At 43.6% G+C, this 19591-nt stretch overlaps 1 protein-coding gene across 1 annotated transcript in view; it reads right to left on the reverse strand.

Annotated features, from left to right (window-relative positions):
* The window catches only part of TRPM7 (transient receptor potential cation channel subfamily M member 7), a 626812-nt gene that overhangs the window by 137844 nt on the left and 469377 nt on the right, over positions 1-19591 (reverse strand). Inside the window, exon 27 of the mRNA XM_053717440.1 lies at positions 19154-19233. Coding sequence (XP_053573415.1) covers positions 19154-19233 — 80 coding nt within the window. The remainder of the gene's footprint in view (positions 1-19153; positions 19234-19591) is intronic.

Genomic DNA, 19591 nt, shown 5'->3' on the forward strand with positions numbered 1-19591 from the left:
TCCATCCAGTAGCAGTAGAAATAATAGAATCTAAATCACAACCAAATAACTTTTTTCCCTGAAAGGAAAGAGACCATCTAGATTTAGACACCATATCAGCAGACCAGAATTTAGGCCACAAGGCTCTCCTGGCAAGGACTGCCAAAGAAATGCTTTTGAGATTAATCTTCATAATATCAAAATGGAATCACAAAAAGAAGAATTGGTACTCTAAAGAAAACCCAATAGATTTGCACTAACAGAGTCATCAGAATACTGTTCTGAAAGACTAGACAACCAGTAAGTAGAAGCAGCAGCTACATCAGCGACAGAAATAGCTGGTCTGAGAATATAACCTGCATGCAAAAAGGCCCTTCTATGAAAAGATTCTAACTTTCTGTCTAATGGGTCCTTAAAAGAAGTACTGTCTTCTAAAGGAATAGTAGTACATTTATCCAGAGTGGAAATGGCCCTATCCACTTTGGGAACTGTTTCCCATAATAAATCTAAATTAGCAGCAGGTAAAGGATATAGTTTTTACAACCTTGCAGAAGAAGTAAAATAATTAACTAGCTTAGACCATTCTCTAGAGATCATGTCAGAGACAGCATCAGGCACAGGGAAATCTTCAGGGAGATTAACAACAGTCTTAAACACTGAATTTAAACAATTACAATGCTTATCATCAGAAACGTTAGTATCTTGGACCCCTAAAGTAATTAAGTTTTAAAGTAAAAGTAAAATTTTTTTTTAATTTTTTAAAAGAGAATATGTTCAATTTTTTTTTTTAAAAAGGAGACATATCAGGTTCAACATCAGGTGAGGAATCCTCACTTTGTACCCTGTATTCTCTTTGTGGAATTATATCAGCTTTAATGAATAAAAAAGTTGTTTATGGACAGATCGTTTCTTCGTTTTCTGCAATGAGGAATCCTCATTCCCAGAGGAAGCTTCACCATCTGAAAACAAAACAGTATCCCTGGTTTCAGCGCACATCTGAACTGACTTTCTACGCTTGTTTGAAGGTGGGAGAGCAGCCTTGATAAACAATTTTCATGGCAGGAGGCACTACATTAGCATTATCCTGTAATGAACAAAGAGTAGGTGCATTAGTACCCAGAGAAACAGCATTAGATTGGTTTGATTGCATTAACAAATCTAAACATGTGCCACATAAATAAGCTGGACAAGGCATTTCAGTTATCTTAATAATGGTAGAAAGGTGTTCAGGAGACTCAGATTATTGGGTAGATTAAGGGACAGGATCCTATTAAAGCATATGGCAAAGCAATGCAATAAACACTAAAAAAAAAAACTTAAAAAAGCTCTTGATAAATGGAAATCACTTACCCCCCTCCTAAGCAATTTTTACAAAAAAAGAGTCATAGGTACAATGCGCGCTAAACCAAACTGCAAAACAAAGCAGGAGTAATAAACATTAAATCCGACACGCAAATAGCATAACTGTGCAAGCTTGTGCTAATCCAATGTGTGTAAACCGACACACGGATAACAATAGGAAGACTAAAGGGATGTGCTCTAACCCGACAAGCATTAACCCGACCCTATGCGTGTTAGCCTGAGGACAATGCGCAAAAAACCAAGCACAACAAAAAAGCTGACATTCGCAAAACAGCAAGGGAGTAGTCAAATGGATCTGTCCCAGGGCCAAATATATTAACGATCATATAAAAAAAAAAGGTAAATAGGCACTCATCCACTAGCAATCACTAGCGCCAAACCAGTACTGAAACATATCAGCAAAGGTTATGGAATAGGAGTATATTATAGATCCATAAAGGGAGGCAAAAAACAATTATAGAGGGTGAAAAAGTAATCATAAACCATACCCCATATACATCCCTCTAACAAGCAATGTACTCTGATGGGAAACTGGGTCTAAATATAGACTGACAACCTCTCTCTCTCTCTCTGAAGAATCAAATGCACATCTTCATTCTTCAACCACCTCCAGCAGAGGCAAAGTAAAGACTGAGGTATGTGTGAGGTGGGAGGGGTTTTATAGAGCTCTTGGGGTTTGGGAATGTTTGCCTCCTACTAGTGGTAAAGAAAAGTAAATCCCAAGAGTAAAGGTTTACTTGAAAGGCAAACGTTAATGGAGAGAACAATACCGCAGCCAAATCAGATAAACAGATTGCCCTGTTTTCAGGGTCTTTTGGTGACCTTGCCTCAAAATATCCAAAATAGTTATTACCCTAATAGAAAAAAAAACATGCATACAATAATAGAGGTGATTGAAAGATACTATGCACTTAAAACAAGTTATATCTGATATGTATTGGCTAGGCATGTGCATTTGGATTATTTGGAAGGAAACTAAAGGGGAATATGTCGGCCAGCAGCATTCGGCTATTTTCAGAAGCAGATTTCTTCTTGTGAAAAACATAAATTATGCTTACGTGATAATTTCCTTTTCTTCTGATGGAAAGAGTCCACAGCTGCATTCATTACTTTTGGGAAATAAGAACCTGGCCAAAGGCTTAAATACTTCTCCCATTCCCCTCATCCCCCAGTCATTCTGCTGAGGAACAAGGAACAGTAGAAGAAACATCAGGGTGAAAGGTGCCAGAAGAATAATAAGGACGCCCCACATAAAATTACGGGTGGGGAGCTGTGGACTTTTTCCATCAGAAGAAAAGGAAATAATCAGGTAAGCATAATTTATGTTTTTCTTCTTAAATGGAAAGAGTCCACAGCTGCATTCATTACTTTTGGGAAAACAATACCCAAGCTATAGAGGACACTGAATGCCAAGATGGGAGGGTACAATAGGCGGCCCATACTGAGGGCACCAGGCCTGAACCTCTACCCAACAAAAAACCCTGCTTCGTCAGAAGCTGAGAACATTTTAAGAGGAAAAGCCCCAATGACACGGACTTGCAGTTAGTCCAGAAGCCAAACTAGAGACCGCAAATGGACTCGATTGAGCCAACAGTTCTCCAGGAGACACTGTCACATAACAGACGGTCCCTCAGCCTAAACCCCCAAGGGGACAAGGCAAAGGAGAACCAAAGAAAACCGGAAGGTCCCCTAATACAAAAAAGAACACATCCAAAAGTGATCCAAGCTCACAGAGACCCAAAGGGGCCCAAACAGGGAAAGGAGGCAACGCCTATACCAAGCGAAACCAAGGATAAGACCGGGCACAGAGACAGAACAGACGTCTCTCCAACAACCTGCAAGCACAAAATGCAACTGAAGAGGCAAAGAACTCTCAGTGTCTGACCATAGAATACCAAAGTATTCGACAATGAAAAAGTGTGTAATACACCCAGGTGAAAAACCCCAAGTTTAAGAACACATAACAGGCTGACACAGAGGGTACTTGCGAGGAAGAAGCAGTTAAGCAAGAAACAGAGCGCAAAAGCAACCCCCACGCTCCAGGCAACCTAAGGGCATGGTCCAGGCAACTTAAGTGGCTGGACCTACACACAGGTCTCTAAAAAGGGGAACACAAAACCTCAATCGAGGCCCCCCAAGAAGGAGAGTATACAATCAGAACCCGAAGGAAGAGTAAACCCTCTTCTGAAATGAATGGAGCAAGTAGAAAGGAAAATCTATACCCTAGCAGACTGAGCTAACAGGATAGACTCAACAAAGCTCACACATCCAGAGGAGACTGCGACCCGGACGCAGTGCCTTAGACCGCTCGGCCATCCTGACCTGCGAACCCACACCAAGCTGGACCAACCCAGCCTCAGGAATCCAAGACAGGGGAACAAAAGAATCCCGAAACAGGTACAGGAACGAGCGTAAGGATAGCACAGCCATCCCCACAGAGTACAAGTACAACCCGACTCTGAAAACAAACAACAAGGCCATAGACCTATGGATCTATCAAAATAAAGGCCCAACAAGTCTGACTTGGAGCCGGCAAGACCCCAGGGGGAAAAAAATCCCACCTTTCCGCCTCCCATCCAGGAGAAGCCCCAAGCAAGGACTCCATCTCCATAGGGAGGAGAATATCTCCTAGAGAAAAGGGATGATGCCGGAAGGGCAACAACTGTCCTCAAGGCCCGAAGTCACTGGCTAATGGGAAGATAAATTCCCAACACAGGTGTCCTAGAAAAGGACCCCCTACAAGTGGCTTGCCAAGCAGAGGCACAGCCAACTCATTCGCCTGCAGAGCAGGGAATCCACAGGAACACTGGCAAGCTGACCAGGGGAATGCAACCCTAAGGCGCACCAGAAATAGGGCATTCAGCGCCAGCAGCTGGGTATGAACCAACAACCCTTGAGGCACAAGCCACACAGCTAACCACTAGATGACATGGGCTACTCTGTGGCAAAGAGTAAAAAATATTCTGAAAACCTGGCCAACCGTGACCAGGTCAGGTAGATGGAGCAAGGATATAGCCCAAGTTTCTACTACCGTGGAACACCTCGACCAGTCCTGAGATCCAAGATTCCAAAACCACCCAAGACCAGGACAGGAAAAAGGCCAAGCGAAGCTTCAGCAACCGGAAGTCTCAGGGAGAAAAACAGGCCTGGGCACCTAATAGTTCAGGCAAACCTTACCCTAGAACTAAACACCCCACCTGGCCAAAAAGCCAGACACAAGGGACATGAATGCATATAATCCGGATAGCGAGAAGAACTCGAAAGACCCGACCAAAGGAAGGAACCATCCCTAGCCAAAGTCCAATGCTGCAAGGAGCAAGGCTAGAAGTCGTATGAAGATACTTCTCAAAGCCTCAGGACAACCAAGGGATACCTCGAGGTCAAAAAAATCCTACTAGCAGGACTAGTCTCCCTATCACCTCTGCACAAGCAGAGGAGACAAGGAAGAGAAAGGCACTAAGCCTATCCAGCTCCGTAAAACCCCGAGCTAAACAAAGTCCCAGCAGGGAACAACCATAACCCGGAAACACAGATCCCTAAAAGGAGATCCAACTCACCCAGAGGCAATGGAAGAAGACCCAAAGGTCTCTTATAATTCAGACAGACAGTACACATCAAAGAGTAAGAGCTGCATCTAGATACACTATAAACAGCTTACGCAAAAGGACAAATCCAGAGGCCTAAAAATGAAGGCCAAACCGCTCAACTGCGCTAAGGGGCGTTAAGCCCTCCAACCCTCCACAAAATGGGGGAGGAAAACTCTGGGTTCTGATAAAATCAGATGTCAGATAGAGTGGGCAGCGAAAAAAGTCCTCTGCCTGGCCATCTATGACTGAAGGCTATAAGGACTGAAACAATCCTTCCCGCCTCACTGACCCACAGGTCCTCTCGAATGCTTAGTTGAACATGAAAAATTATAACCTGAGCACTTGGCGCTTCTACTGAACCAGCCAAGCAGAACAGCCACAAGACCGAACAAACCCGACAGGACCAGCCTGCACCTAGGGTCCTAACCGGCAAGCTGCATAAATTCTCCCTCATAGTGGAAAAAACAGAAAACAGACATTTTTACCATAGGACTAACATGTCCAAAACAACTTCCGAAGAAGTAAGAGTATCAATCCCAGAAGTTTCCCGAAGGAAACAAAAACAAAAGATATCCCATCGGATATAAATAAAATATAAGGCAACCCGGAGGTTAACGCCCAAAAATACACAGGCCTACCCGCAGGACCAGCCAAACGGAGCCCTATCTTTCAAAAACTGGGAAAGATCTCAAACAAATGTCAATCAGGAGATTACCTCATCCCCATATGTCTAATGAGGTGCACCATTCGAATTAGCAGACTGAAAATCCATGTATCTGGTTATTCAATAACTGAAAAACATGTCTGAGTAATACGCGAAGGCGCGCAATCCTGTAATGAAAGGCACAAAACTCAGGGACAGTTACACCCGCGGGGAACTGTAGAGGCCCTCCCCAAGGCGGAAGACCCGGGACAATAGGGCACAAGCACATTCTCAAACTAACGCCTGGACTCTGCAGACGAACAATCGCCAACATTATGTGGAAGCGAAAACGTGCTGCAACCTCCGGGGGAACACACCACCCTGCATGGAGGAATCAGAAACTTGGTTACCCACATGTGTAGAAGTATGAATTGGTAGGGAACTCGCCTCTCGGAGGACAGGACCTCCAGAGGCGGATGGCTCAGCAGTCCTTTGATTCCCCGAACGCAAGGAACAAGGCACTCTGAAATGGCATACGGAACAAAACTGGTTGACATGTGTCAACAAGGACAATCCAAATTTATCACTGGACACAAAATCTGAAATCAAAATAGTCTAAGTATCAGAATCCTCCATAACTGAATCTGAAATTAGCACAGTCTCAGCATCAGAATCCTCCATAACTGGATAGAGGATATATAAATATGGACTAAAGTAGTAAAAAAAAAAACGGCACCTGACACCCCCAATGGCTGGGGCACTCACCACCTCTTATGACGAGATACTACAAGAGACTCACTGAGACCCTTATGATAAGTTAGACCCGTAAGGTGGTAGCCTCTTGGGAAAACATTCACATTCCAGTACATTGATGAATAAAGTAAAATGAAACGATCTTACCGGAATCTACGCCGTGGAACAGGAACACAGCCTTTAAAGTATGACGGAAAGTAGCATCGTCTCCGCCATGGACTTGAGAGAAGAAAGCAGGCAGTGGAGCGAAGTTTGACAACGCCGATTGCTTAATCTGAGTCGGGATGGTTTTGCAGAAAGACTCTCCCTGCATCTCCGGACTCTAACTTTCATCCAAACCCTCACTAAGAGATTGACAGTACTACTTAAAACTTCTATCCCATGCAGAAGAGTACTACCCTCCATAAGAGACAAAAAACAAAAAACATAATTTATGCTTACCTGATAAATTCCTTTCTCCTGTAGTGTAGTCAGTCCACGGGTCATCCATTACTTATGGGATATTAACTCCTCCCCAACAGGAAGTGCAAGAGGATCACCCAAGCAGAGCTGCTATATAGCTCCTCCCCTCTACGTCATACCCAGTCATTCGACCGAAACCAAACGAAAAAGGAGAAACTATAGGGTGCAGTGGTGACTGGAGTTTAATTTAAATTTTAGACCTGCCATAAAAAACAGGGCGGGCCGTGGACTGACTACACTACAGGAGAAAGGAATTTATCAGGTAAGCATAAATTATGTTTTCTCCTGTTAAGTGTAGTCAGTCCACGGGTCATCCATTACTTATGGGATACCAATACCAAAGCTAGAAGTACACGGATGACGGGAGGGAAAGGCAGGATCTTTACACAGAAGGAACCACTGCCTGAAGAACCTTTCTCCCAAAAACAGCCTCAGAAGAAGCAAAAGTGTCAAATTTGTAAAATTTGGAAAAAGTATGAAGAGAAGACCAAGTTGCAGCCTTGCAAATCTGTTCAACAGAGGCCTCATTCTTAAAGGCCCACGTGGAAGCCACAGGTCTCGTAGAATGAGCTGTAATTCTTTCAGGAGGCTGATGTCCAGCAGTCTCATAGGCTAAACGTATTATGCTACGAAGCCAAAAAGAGAGAGAGGTAGCAGATGCTTTTTGACCTCTCCTCTGACCAGAATAAACTACAAACAGGGAAGATGTTTGGCGAAAATCTTTAGTTGCCTGTAAATAAAATTTCAAGGCACGGACTACGTCTAGATTGTGCAGAAGTCGTTCCTTCTTTGAAGAAGGGTTAGGGCACAATGATGGAACAACAATCTCCTGATTGATATTCTTGTTAGTGACTACCTTAGGTAAGAACCCAGGTTTAGTATGCAGAACTACCTTGTCTGAATGAAAAATCAGATAAGGAGAATCACAATGTAAGGCCGATAACTCAGAGACTCTACGAGCCGAGGAAAACAGAATTTATGTTTACCTGATAAATTACTTTCTCCAACGGTGTGTCCGGTCCACGGCGTCATCCTTACTTGTGGGATATTCTCTTCCCCAACAGGAAATGGCAAAGAGCCCAGCAAAGCTGGTCACATGATCCCTCCTAGGCTCCGCCTACCCCAGTCATTCGACCGACGTTAAGGAGGAATATTTGCATAGGAGAAACCATATGATACCGTGGTGACTGTAGTTAAAGAAAATAAATTATCAGACCTGATTAAAAAACCAGGGCGGGCCGTGGACCGGACACACCGTTGGAGAAAGTAATTTATCAGGTAAACATAAATTCTGTTTTCTCCAACATAGGTGTGTCCGGTCCACGGCGTCATCCTTACTTGTGGGAACCAATACCAAAGCTTTAGGACACGGATGAAGGGAGGGAGCAAATCAGGTCACCTAAATGGAAGGCACCACGGCTTGCAAAACCTTTCTCCCAAAAATAGCCTCAGAAGAAGCAAAAGTATCAAACTTGTAAAATTTGGTAAAAGTGTGCAGTGAAGACCAAGTCGCTGCCCTACATATCTGATCAACAGAAGCCTCGTTCTTGAAGGCCCATGTGGAAGCCACAGCCCTAGTGGAATGAGCTGTGATTCTTTCGGGAGGCTGCCGTCCGGCAGTCTCGTAAGCCAATCTGATGATGCTTTTAATCCAAAAAGAGAGAGAGGTAGAAGTTGCTTTTTGACCTCTCCTTTTACCGGAATAAACAACAAACAAGGAAGATGTTTGTCTAAAATCCTTTGTAGCATCTAAATAGAATTTTAGAGCGCGAACAACATCCAAATTGTGCAACAAACGTTCCTTCTTCGAAACTGGTTTCGGACACAGAGAAGGTACGATAATCTCCTGGTTAATGTTTTTGTTAGAAACAACTTTTGGAAGAAAACCAGGTTTAGTACGTAAAACCACCTTATCTGCATGGAACACCAGATAAGGAGGAGAACACTGCAGAGCAGATAATTCTGAAACTCTTCGAGCAGAAGAAATTGCAACCAAAAACAAAACTTTCCAAGATAATAACTTAATATCAACGGAATGTAAGGGTTCAAACGGAACCCCCTGAAGAACTGAAAGAACTAAGTTGAGACTCCAAGGAGGAGTCAAAGGTTTGTAAACAGGCTTGATTCTGACCAGAGCCTGAACAAAGGCTTGAACATCTGGCACAGCTGCCAGCTTTTTGTGAAGTAACACAGACAAGGCAGAAATCTGTCCCTTCAGGGAACTTGCAGATAATCCTTTTTCCAATCCTTCTTGAAGGAAGGATAGAATCTTAGGAATCTTAACCTTGTCCCAAGGGAATCCTTTAGATTCACACCAACAGATATATTTTTTCCAAATTTTGTGGTAAATCTTTCTAGTTACAGGCTTTCTGGCCTGAACAAGAGTATCGATAACAGAATCTGAGAACCCTCGCTTCGATAAGATCAAGCGTTCAATCTCCAAGCAGTCAGCTGGAGTGAGACCAGATTCGGATGTTCGAACGGACCCTGAACAAGAAGGTCTCGTCTCAAAGGTAGCTTCCATGGTGGAGCCGATGACATATTCACCAGATCTGCATACCAAGTCCTGCGTGGCCACGCAGGAGCTATCAAGATCACCGACGCCCTCTCCTGATTGATCCTGGCTACCAGCCTGGGGATGAGAGGAAACGGCGGGAACACATAAGCTAGTTTGAAGGTCCAAGGTGCTACTAGTGCATCCACTAGAGCCGCCTTGGGATCCCTGGATCTGGACCCGTAGCAAGGAACTTTGAAGTTCTGACGAGAGGCCATCAGATCCATGTCTGGAATGCCCCACAGTTGAGTGACTTGGGCAAAGATTTCCGGATGGAGTTCCCACTCCCCCGGATGCAATGTCTGACGACTCAGAAAATCCGCTTCCCAATTTTCCACTCCTGGGATGTGGATAGCAGACAGGTGGCAGGAGTGAGACTCCGCCCATAGAATGATTTTGGTCACTTCTTCCATCGCTAGGGAACTCCTTGTTCCCCCCTGATGGTTGATGTACGCAACAGTTGTCATGTTGTCTGATTGAAACCGTATGAACTTGGCCCTCGCTAGCTGAGGCCAAGCCTTGAGAGCATTGAATATCGCTCTCAGTTCCAGAATATTTATCGGTAGAAGAGATTCTTCCCGAGACCAAAGACCCTGAGCTTTCAGGGATCCCCAGACCGCGCCCCAGCCCATCAGACTGGCGTCGGTCGTGACAATGACCCACTCTGGTCTGCGGAAGGTCATCCCTTGTGACAGGTTGTCCAGGGACAGCCACCAACGGAGTGAGTCTCTGGTCCTCTGATTTACTTGTATCTTCGGAGACAAGTCTGTATAGTCCCCATTCCACTGACTGAGCATGCACAGTTGTAATGGTCTTAGATGAATGCGCGCAAAAGGAACTATGTCCATTGCCGCTACCATCAAACCTATCACTTCCATGCACTGCGCTATGGAAGGAAGAGGAACGGAATGAAGTATCCGACAAGAGTCTAGAAGTTTTGTTTTTCTGGCTTCTGTCAGAAAAATCCTCATTTCTAAGGAGTCTATTATTGTTCCCAAGAAGGGAACCCTTGTTGACGGAGATAGAGAACTCTTTTCCACGTTCACTTTCCATCCGTGAGATCTGAGAAAGGCCAGGACAATGTCCGTGTGAGCCTTTGCTTGAGGAAGGGACGACGCTTGAATCAGAATGTCGTCCAAGTAAGGTACTACGGCAATGCCCCTTGGTCTTAGCACAGCTAGAAGGGACCCTAGTACCTTTGTGAAAATCCTTGGAGCAGTGGCTAATCCGAAAGGAAGCGCCACGAACTGGTAATGCTTGTCCAGGAATGCGAACCTTAGGAACCGATGATGTTCCTTGTGGATAGGAATATGTAGATACGCATCCTTTAAATCCACCGTGGTCATGAATTGACCTTCCTGGATGGAAGGAAGAATTGTTCGAATGGTTTCCATCTTGAACGATGGAACCTTGAGAAACTTGTTTAAGATCTTGAGATCTAAGATTGGTCTGAACGTTCCCTCTTTTTTGGGAACTATGAACAGATTGGAGTAGAACCCCATCCCTTGTTCTCCTAATGGAACAGGATGAATCACTCCCATTTTTAACAGGTCTTCTACACAATGTAAGAATGCCTGTCTTTTTATGTGGTCTGAAGACAACTGAGACCTGTGGAACCTCCCCCTTGGGGGAAGCCCCTTGAACTCCAGAAAATAACCTTGGGAGACTATTTCTAGCGCCCAAGGATCCAGAACATCTCTTGCCCAAGCCTGAGCGAAGAGAGAGAGTCTGCCCCCCACCAGATCCGGTCCCGGATCGGGGGCCAACATTTCATGCTGTCTTGGTAGCAGTGGCAGGTTTCTTGGCCTGCTTTCCCTTGTTCCAGCCTTGCATTGGTCTCCAAGCTGGCTTGGCTTGAGAAGTATTACCCTCTTGCTTAGAGGACGTAGCACTTTGGGCTGGTCCGTTTCTACGAAAGGGACGAAAATTAGGTTTATTTTTGGCCTTGAAAGGCCGATCCTGAGGAAGGGCGTGGCCCTTACCCCCAGTGATATCAGAGATAATCTCTTTCAAGTCAGGGCCAAACAGCGTTTTCCCCTTGAAAGGAATGTTAAGTAGCTTGTTCTTGGAAGACGCATCAGCTGACCAAGATTTCAACCAAAGCGCTCTGCGCGCCACAATAGCAAACCCAGAATTCTTAGCCGCTAATCTAGCCAATTGCAAAGTGGCGTCTAAGGTGAAAGAATTAGCCAATTTGAGAGCATTGATTCTGTCCATAATCTCCTCATAAGGAGGAGAATCACTATCGACCGCCTTTACCAGCTCATCGAACCAGAAACACGCGGCTGTAGCGACAGGGACAATGCATGAAATTGGTTGTAGAAGGTAACCCTGCTGAACAAACATCTTTTTAAGTAAACCTTCTAATTTTTTATCCATAGGATCTTTCCTTAAAATAACGGAACCGGAGCCGTTTTTAACTTTAACCCCTTTACAGTCCCTGGTATCTGCTTTGCTGAGACCCAACCAAGCCCAAAGGGGAATACGATACCAAATGACGCCTTCAGAAAGACTTTTCTATGTATCAGAGCTCCTCACACATGCGACTGCATGTCATGCCTCTCAAAAACAAGTGCGCAACACCGGCGCGAAAATGAGGCTCTGCCTATGATTTGGGAAAGCCCCTAAAGAATAAGGTGTCTAAAACAGTGCCTGCCGATATAATCTTATCAAAATACCCAGATTAAATGATTCCTCAAGGCTAAATATGTGTTAATAATGAATCGATTTAGCCCAGAAAAAGTCTACAGTCTTAATAAGCCCTTGTGAAGCCCTTATTTACTATCTTAATAAACATGGCTTACCGGATCCCATAGGGAAAATGACAGCTTCCAGCATTACATCGTCTTGTTAGAATGTGTCATACCTCAAGCAGCAAGAGACTGCTCACTGTTCCCCCAACTGAAGTTAATTGCTCTCAACAGTCCTGTGTGGAACAGCCATGGATTTTAGTAACGGTTGCTAAAATCATTTTCCTCATACAAACAGAAATCTTCATCTCTTTTCTGTTTCTGAGTAAATAGTACATACCAGCACTATTTTAAAATAACAAACTCTTGATTGAATAATAAAAACTACAGTTAAACACTAAAAAACTCTAAGCCATCTCCGTGGAGATGTTGCCTGTACAACGGCAAAGAGAATGACTGGGGTAGGCGGAGCCTAGGAGGGATCATGTGACCAGCTTTGCTGGGCTCTTTGCCATTTCCTGTTGGGGAAGAGAATATCCCACAAGTAAGGATGACGCCGTGGACCGGACACACCTATGTTGGAGAAATAGCCATTAGAAACAGAACTTTCCAAGATAACAGCTTGATATCAATGGAATGAAGGGGTTCAAACGGAACACCCTGTAAAACGTTAAGAACTAAGTTTAAGCTCCACGGTGGAGCAACAGTCTTAAACACAGGCTTAATCCTGGCCAAAGCCTGACAAAAAGCCTGAACGTCTGGAACTTCTGACAGACGTTTGTGTAAAAGGATGGACAGAGCTGAGATCTGTCCCTTTAAAGAACTTGCAGATAAACCCTTTTCTAAACCTTCTTGTAGAAAAGACAATATCCTAGGAATCCTAACCTTACTCCATGAGTAACTCTTGGATTCGCACCAGTGTAAATATTTACGCCATATTTTATGGTAAATTTTCCTGGTAACAGGTTTCCTAGCCTGTATTAAGGTATCAATTACTGACTCCGAAAATCCACGCTTTGATAAAATCAAACGTTCAATCTCCATGCAGTCAGCTTCAGAGAAATTAGATTTTGATGTTTGAAAGGACCCTGAATTAGAAGGTCCTGTCTCAGAGGCAGGGACCAAGGTGGACATGATGACATGTCCACTAGATCTGCATACCAGGTCCTGCGTGGCCACGCAGGCGCTATTAGAATCACCGATGCTTTCTCCTGTTTGATCCTGGCAATCAATCGAGGAAGCATCGGGAAGGGTGGAAACACATAAGCCATCTTGAAGGTCCAAGGTGCTGTCAAAGCATCTATCAGGACCGCTCCCGGGTCCCTGGACCCGTAACAAGGAAGCTTGGCGTTCTGGCGAGACGCCATGAGATCCATATCTGGTTTGCCCCAATGTCGAAGAATTTGGGCAAAGACCTCCGGATGAAGTTCCCACTCCCCCGGATGAAAAGTCTGGCGACTTAGGAAATCCGCCTCCCAGTTTTCCACGCCTGGGATGTGGATCGCTGACAGGTGGCAAGAGTGAGACTCTGCCCAGCGAATTATCTTTGATACTTCCATCATCGCTAGGGAACTCCTTGTCCCTCCCTGATGGTTGATGTAAGCCACAGTCGTGATGTTGTCCGACTGAAACCTGATGAACCTCAGAGTCGCTAACTGAGGCCAAGCCAGAAGGGCATTGAGAACTGCTCTCAGTTCCAGAATGTTTATTGGAAGGAGACTCTCCTCCTGAGTCCATGATCCCTGAGCCTTCAGGGAATTCCAGACAGCGCCCCAACCTAGTAGGCTGGCGTCTGTTGTTACAATTGTCCAGTCTGGCCTGCTGAAGGGCATCCCCCTGGACAGATGTGGCCGAGAAAGCCACCATAGAAGAGAATCTCTGGTCTCTTGATCCAGATTCAGCATAGGGGACAAATCTGAGTAATCCCCATTCCACTGACTTAGCATGCACAATTGCAGCGGTCTGAGATGCAGGCGTGCAAAAGGTACTATGTCCATTGCCGCTACCATTAAGCCGATTACCTCCATGCATTGAGCCACTGACGGGTGTTGAATGGAATGAAGGACACGGCAAGCATTTAGAAGTTTTGTTAACCTGTCCTCTGTCAGGTAAATTTTCATTTTTACAGAATCTATAAGAGTCCCCAAGAAGGGAACTCTTGTGAGTGGCAATAGAGAACTCTTTTCTACGTTCACCTTCCACCCATGCGACCTTAGAAATGCCAGAACTAACTCTGTATGAGACTTGGCAGTTTGGAAATTTGACGCTTGTATCAGAATGTCGTCTAGGTACGGAGCTACCGCTATTCCTCGCGGTCTTAGTACCGCCAGAAGAGAGCCCAGGACCTTTGTAAAGATCCTTGGAGCCGTAGCTAACCCGAAGGGAAGAGCTACAAACTGATAATGCCTGTCTAGGAAGGCAAACCTTAGGTACCGGTAATGATCCCTGTGAATCGGTATGTGAAGGTATGCATCCTTTAGATCCACTGTGGTCATGTACTGACCCTTTTGGATCATGGGTAAGATTGTCCGAATAGTTTCCATTTTGAACGATGGAACTCTTAGGAATTTGTTTAGGATCTTTAAATCCAAGATTGGTCTGAAGGTTCCCTCTTTCTTGGGAACCACAAACAGATTTGAGTAAAACCCTTGTCCGTGTTCCGACCGCGGAACCGGGCGGATCACTCCCATTAACAAAAGATCTTGAACACAGCATAGAAACGCCTCTTTCTTTGTCTGGTTTGTTGACAACCTTGAAAGATGAAATCTCCCTTTGGGAGGAGAAGCTTTGAAGTCCAGAAGATATCCCTGGGATATGATCTCTAACGCCCAGGGATCCTGGACATCTCTTGCCCAAGCCTGGGCGAAGAGAGAAAGTCTGCCCCCTACTAGATCCGTTGCCGGATCGGGGGCCCTCACTTCATGCTGTCTTAGGGGCGGCAGCAGGTTTTCTGGCCTGCTTGCCCTTGTTCCAGGTCTGGTTAGGTTTCCAGCCCTGTCTGTAACGAGCAACAGTTCCCTCCTGTTTTGTAGCGGAGGAAGTTGATGCTGCTCCTGCCTTGAAGTTACGAAAGGCACGAAAATTAGACTGTTTAGTCCTTGGTTTGGCCCTGTCTTGAGGCAGGGCATGGCCCTTACCTCTAGAAATGTCAGCGATAATTTCTTTCAAACCGGGCCCGAATAATGTCTGCCCTTTGAAAGGGATGTTAAGCAATTTAGATTTAGAAGTCACATCGGCTGACCAGGATTTAAGCCACAGCGCTCTACGCGCTTGAATGGCGAATCCGGAGTTCTTAGCCGTAAGTTTAGTTAAGTGTACTACGGCATCAGAAATAAATGAATTAGCTAGCTTAAGGACTTTAAGCTTGTCTATAATCTCATCAAATGGAGCTGAGCTAAGGGTCTCTTCCAGAGACTCAAACCAGAATGCCGCCGCAGCCGTGACAGGCGCAATGCATGCAAGGGGTTGTAATATAAAACCTTGCTGAACAAACATTTTCTTAAGGTAACCCTCTAACTTTTTATCCATTGGATCTGAAAATGCACAGCTATCCTCCACCGGGATAGTGGTGCGCTTAGCCAGAGTAGAAACTGCTCCCTCCACCTTAGGGACCGTCTGCCATAAGTCCCGTGTGGTGGCGTCTATTGGAAACATTTTTCTAAATATAGGAGGGGGAGAAAAAGGCACACCGGGTCTATCCCACTCCTTGTTAACAATTTCTGTAAGCCTTTTAGGTATAGGAAAAACGTCAGTACACGCCGGTACCGCAAAATATTTATCCAGCCTACATACTTTCTCTGGAATTGCAACCGTGTTACAATCATTCAGAGCCGCTCATACCTCCCCTAGTAATACACAGAGGTTCTCAAGCTTAAATTTAAAATTTGAAATGTCTGAGTCCAGTTTACTTGGATCAGATCCGTCACCCACAGAATGAAACTCTCCGTCTTCATAATCTGCCATTTGTGACGCAGTATCAGACATGGCTCTAACATTATCAGCGTACTCTGTTCTCACCCCAGAGTGGTCGCGTTTACCTCTAAGTTCTGGTAATTTAGATAAAACTTCAGTCATAACATTAGCCATGTCTTGTAAAGTGATTTGTAATGGCCGCCCTGATGTACTTGGCGTCGCAATATCACGCACCTCCTGAGCGGGAGATGCAGGTACTGACACGTGAGGAGAGTTAGTCGGCATAACTTTCCCCTCGTTGTCTGGTGAAATTTTCTTAAAATGTACAGATTGACTTTTATTTAAAGTAGCATCAATGCAATTAGTACACAAATTTCTATTGGGCTTCACATTGGCTTTTGAACATATTGCACAAAGAGATTCCTCTGTGTCAGACATGTTAAAACAAACTAGCAATTAGACTAGCAAGCTTGGAAAATATTTTTCAAATAATTTTGCAAGCAATATAAAAAACGTTACTGTGCCTTTAAGAAGCACACAAAAACTGTCACAGTTGAATAACAATGAACCGGATTAGTTATAGAAACCAAATTTTCACAGTAAATGCATAAATTTAGCAAAGGATTGCACTCATTAGCAATGGATGATTAACCCTTAATATCAGAAAAACGGATAACAATTGAAAATATAAGCGTTTTTATCACAGTCAAAGCACAGGCTCACAGGTCTGCTGTGAGTGATTACCTCCCTCAAAACTAGTTTTGAAGACCCCTGAGCTCTGTAGAGACGTCCTGGATCATGCAGGGAGAAGAAGGCAGACTGTGACTGAATTTCTAATGCGTAGTAAAAGCGCCAAAATAGGCCCCTCCCACTCACAATACAACAGTGAGGGAAGCTCAGTAAACTGTTTTAATTCAAAACAAACGACAGCCATGTGGAAAATAACGCCCAAAACAATTATTCACCAAGTACCTCAGATAATTAAACGATTTAACATGCCAGCAAACATTTAAAATCTAATTTATGAAATGTCATTAAAAAGCCTGCTGCTAGTCGCTCACACTGCAGATTAGGCTAAAAGTTATATGCATACAGTATTTTCCCAGTGAAGTGCCATTCCCCAGAAATACTTAAGTGTAAACATACCTACATATCAGCCTGATACCAGTTGCTACTACTGCATTTAAGGCTGTACTTACATTATATCGGTATTAGCAGTATTTTCTCAGTCAATTCCATTCCTTAGAAAATAATATACTGCAACATACCTCTTTGCAGGTGAACCTGCCCGCTGTCCCCTGTTCTGAAGTTACCTCACTCCTCAGAATGGCCGAGAACAGCAAATGGATCTTAGTTACGTCCGCTAAGATCATACACAAAACTCAGGTAGATTCTTCTTCAAATGCTGCCTGAGAAAAAACAACACACTCCGGTGCCGTTTAAAATAACAAACTTTTGATTGAAGAAATAAAAACTAAGTTTAATAACCACAGTCCTCTCACACATCCTATCTATTAGTTGGGTGCAAGAGAATGACTGGGTATGACGTAGAGGGGAGGAGCTATATAGCAGCTCTGCTTGGGTGATCCTCTTGCACTTCCTGTTGGGGAGGAGTTAATATCCCATAAGTAATGGATGACCCGTGGACTGACTACACTTAACAGGAGAAATTAAAAATTCTGACACTTCTCTGCCAACCTCCTGGGACGAAAGGCAAAGAATGACTGGGGGATGAGGGGAGTTGGAGGAGTATTTAAGCCTTTGGCTGGGGTGTCTTTGCCTCCTCCTGATGGCCAAAGGCATATGCCTAGTAAAGGCTGCAGCAGAAGGCATGATGAAATGTCACGTGTATAAATGGAGAGTGCTGAGGTTGTTGCTTAATTTATATACTGGATTAATTAACTCAGGAACCCCTAGTTACCTACACACACATAGTGCTGTGCAAATTAAGACCACATCCTAGGTCCTGCATTCCCACTGACAGCCACATACACTTATTAGATGACTGGCCTTTCACCTCCTTGTTTGTGGTACTGTCCAGTGCTCTCTGCAGATATATTTACTCCTGCACATAGTGTGCTGAATAACACCTTTGTGTATGGGGGTGGGGGAAAAGGGAGAACTACTGGCCCTGGCCACCACACTGCTTGACAGCCAGTTATTAAAGGAGTGTCTTGCGTTACACAATGGGCCTTCTGTGACAACCAGCCAGCCAATCATCACCCATATTAAAACCAAGTTTGTGAGATTTTTAATCTATAGGCCTAGTTAGCACATATTTGCTCTGTGAGCACACATTTCATGTTTCTTTGGTTATACATGCCTCCATAGATGAAAGTAATTTTAAATAGTATTTTGTTGATTGCATTTGTATTTCCTGAAAGCATGAAATATAAAATATGTCCTGCATAATGAAAGAAAGGTGTGTAAAGTAAAATTGGACTTAACTGTTGTGGACAGTGGTACATGACAATATATTGTATACTGATGTATTAAATGCAGAGGCATATTTTGGCTTAGACATATTTGGTCTGTGCCCAGGGCTGCATAATTTTAGGGGGGAAGCAGATTGTAAAGAACAGCTTGGTTTCAAGATGCCTTGCAACTCTCATGCTCTCGAAACAACAGAAATGGTTTATAAGTGGTCTAAATGTGTCTCGAGGAAGGGGATAGTAAATATTACGTGATTTTCTGTGAGTCTGGTAGGAACAAGTAAATTCTAAGTATGTTTGTGAGAAACATATGAGTAAAATGTGAGCTAAAATAGGTGGACGTATATGCACTTGTGATTGGCTGATGACAGTCACATGATACAGGGAGAATGAAAATAGACATAACTGAAATTTTTAAGAAAAAAAATATACTTATTTGAAGTTCAAACTAAGTGCTATTACATTTTCTTGTTATCATGCATTTGTTTATTATGCAAATCTACTGTATTTACTGGTCTTTTAAGAATAGCAGATAATAAGTTTTTTATATAGTTGATTCTCTGGTAAGTTGCAAAAATATCCAACTGTTGATATCTAGAATAGCTTTACTAACATCTGGAATATTGTAATGTACAGGAGCATTTTTTTTTTTTAAACCTGGAACAAATTCTGCTATAGCAAAGAAAAAATGTAATGTGTATATATCTGTATTTATCATAAATCTAATTATCCACAGCATGTGATATTTTACATTTTTTATACTGCTAAGGAAACCTTACCGCAGCAGTAGGCATTGTTTCTTTTTGGCTTTTGTTTTCAGGTTCCTTTCTTCGATGTAACAATGAACAGTCTCTGTGACCTTAATCAAGAATAAAAATAAAACACATGTAAAATAATTATGGCAGTTAAAGGGCCACTGTAAGTAAATATTTTCTATGCCTGTTACTAACTAACTACCCCAAATACGCTTTTTATCAATAGCATTTCATTAACATATCTCTACCGTATATTAGAAATCTTGTCTGCAAATTTAATTGTTTTCCAAACCCACTCCGTGGGTATCCTTTGCTCTGTACCAATCCGTTTACAATACCTAGGTTTCAAAATGGCGCTTTAAACACAAAGTTATTGGTTTAAGTATTTTGAACACTCAGTGCTGAAAATAGTGGTCAGGATAACGTGACATCATCAGCGAATAAAAGATATAACTTTTAGAA

Source organism: Bombina bombina, chromosome 6 (assembly GCF_027579735.1).
Source record: "Bombina bombina isolate aBomBom1 chromosome 6, aBomBom1.pri, whole genome shotgun sequence".
Classification (NCBI taxonomy): domain Eukaryota; kingdom Metazoa; phylum Chordata; class Amphibia; order Anura; family Bombinatoridae; genus Bombina; species Bombina bombina.